Source organism: Arachis stenosperma, chromosome 10, assembly GCF_014773155.1.
Source record: "Arachis stenosperma cultivar V10309 chromosome 10, arast.V10309.gnm1.PFL2, whole genome shotgun sequence".
Classification (NCBI taxonomy): domain Eukaryota; kingdom Viridiplantae; phylum Streptophyta; class Magnoliopsida; order Fabales; family Fabaceae; genus Arachis; species Arachis stenosperma.
Window position 1 is genome coordinate 80,792,421 of NC_080386.1, and position 2,195 is coordinate 80,794,615.

Genomic DNA, 2,195 nt, shown 5'->3' on the forward strand with positions numbered 1-2,195 from the left:
GATCCACTTTTAGAAATTTATTTGCATATAGTGCTTTTGTTTCTCAAATTGAACCATCTACCATTGAGTCCGCAATTGATGATGAACATTGGGCTATGGCAATGCAAGAGGAGCTTAACCAATTCAAACGAAATGACGTTTGGGAATTGGTGCCTAAACCAAGTAATCAAACAATTGTAGGAACAAAATGGGTTTCTAGAAATAAACTCAATGAAAATGGTACAATTGTTAGAAACAAAGCTAGATTAGTAGCTAAAGGTTATAATCAAGAGGAAGGCATTGATTATGACGAAACTTATGCTCCCGTAGCTAGATTAGAAGCAATTAGGATGTTACTTGCTTTTGCATCCTCTTATAACTTCAAACTTTATCAAATAGATGTTAAGAGTGCCTTTCTTAATGGTTTCATTAAAGAAGAAGTATATGTTGAACAACCTCCCGGTTTTGAGGATTATGAAAATCCTAATCATGTTTTTAAACTCAAGAAAGCTCTTTATGGTCTTAAACAAGCTCCAAGAGCTTGGTATGAACGTTTGAGCAAGTTTTTATTAGAAAAGGGTTTTAGAAGAGGGAAGGTTGATACAACTTTATTTATCTTGATTGAAAACAAAAATATCCTTTTGGTACAAGTTTACGTCGATGACATAATATTTGGTTCAACTAACGAATCACTTTGCAAGTTTTTCTCAAACCTCATGCAAAGTGAATTTGAAATGTCCATGATGGGCGAACTCAACTTCTTCCTTGGTCTTCAAATCAAACAAGGAAAAGAAGGAACTTTCGTTAGCCAAACCAAATATTGCAAGGAATTGCTCAAAAGATTTAGAATGGACAATGCTAAGGCAATGGACACACCAATGAGCACTACTTGCTACCTTGACAAAGATGAACAAGGTAAAAGCATAGATGTAAAGAAGTATAGAGGCATGATAGGATCATTACTTTATCTAACGGCAAGTAGGCCAGATATCATGTTTAGTGTATGCATGTGTGCGAGATACCAAGCTAATCCTAAGGAATCTCACTTAAGTGCGGTGAAAAGGATTATGAAATATCTCATAGGAACATTAAATGTTGGATTGTGGTATCCGAAAGGATCCACTTGTGATTTGATTGGTTATTCCGATTCCGATTTTGCCGGTTGCAAATTGGATAGGAAAAGCACTAGCGGCACTTGTCACTTGCTAGGAAACTCTCTTGTTTCATGGCATAGTAAGAAACAAGTAAGTGTAGCCTTGTCTACCGCCGAAGCCGAGTATGTAGCCGCTGGTAGTTGTTGCGCCCAAATTTTATGGATGAAACAACAACTTATGGACTATGGACTCATGCTTGATCACATTCCTATCAAATGTGATAATACTAGTGCAATAAATTTAACCAAGAATCTGGTTCAACATTCAAGAACCAAGCATATTGAGATTAGACATCACTTCATAAGAGACCATGTTCAAAAGGGTGATGTGGTTATTGAACTTGTCGAAACTAGTAAACAACTAGCGGACATCTTCACTAAACCTTTATGTAAAGAAAGTTTTTTTAACATCCGAAATGAACTTGGTATCTTGGATTCTAATCTAATATGATTTGTTTGAATTCATTGTATTTATATTGCTATTTTTGTATCTCTTACTAACTTAAGCATTGGAGATATCCAATTAGCCATTGTTTTGTAGGTTTATGAGTTGATGAATGAGTAATTAATCTTGAGGTAGACTACTTACTTTTTATTGCTTTATGCTTATTTGATTATATGAATTGTTAAAACTAACTCCTAGTAAGCTAAGGATTTCTATTATGGTTTAAATACTTTGATATCTGTTTAATGATTAATGCTTGTATGCTTATTTGGTGAATAACTCAAAATAGGCTTGGTACCCCTATTTTAAGTTAATGTGCATGCTTTGATATATTTCACTTCTTTAGGGGGAATTATGCATGCTTGTTAAAAATAAAAAGAGGAAATCAAATTCTCTTTGAAAGGGGGAATATCTCATCCTTGAGATTAATAGAGAAATTGAACTTAAAAAAAAAATTTCATTGTTTTATGCATGCTTCTATAACACATTTCAAACTCCTTTCTTTTTGATAATGTCAAAAGGGGGAAGAAAAGTTTGAGGATATTTGAAGTTTTGAACTTTTGAAAAAGAAGAAATAAGTTTGCGAAACAATGATTTCAAAAAGACTTCCGCTAAGCA

General features: G+C 33.8%; 1 protein-coding gene across 1 annotated transcript; it reads left to right on the forward strand.

The window, feature by feature from the left end:
- Positions 1 to 827: 827 nt before the first annotated feature.
- LOC130957271 (secreted RxLR effector protein 161-like) lies at positions 828 to 1,583 on the forward strand. Its single transcript, XM_057884139.1, has one exon. It carries the CDS (start codon positions 828 to 830, stop codon positions 1,581 to 1,583), a length of 756 nt encoding a protein of 251 aa, XP_057740122.1.
- Positions 1,584 to 2,195: the final 612 nt, after the last annotated feature.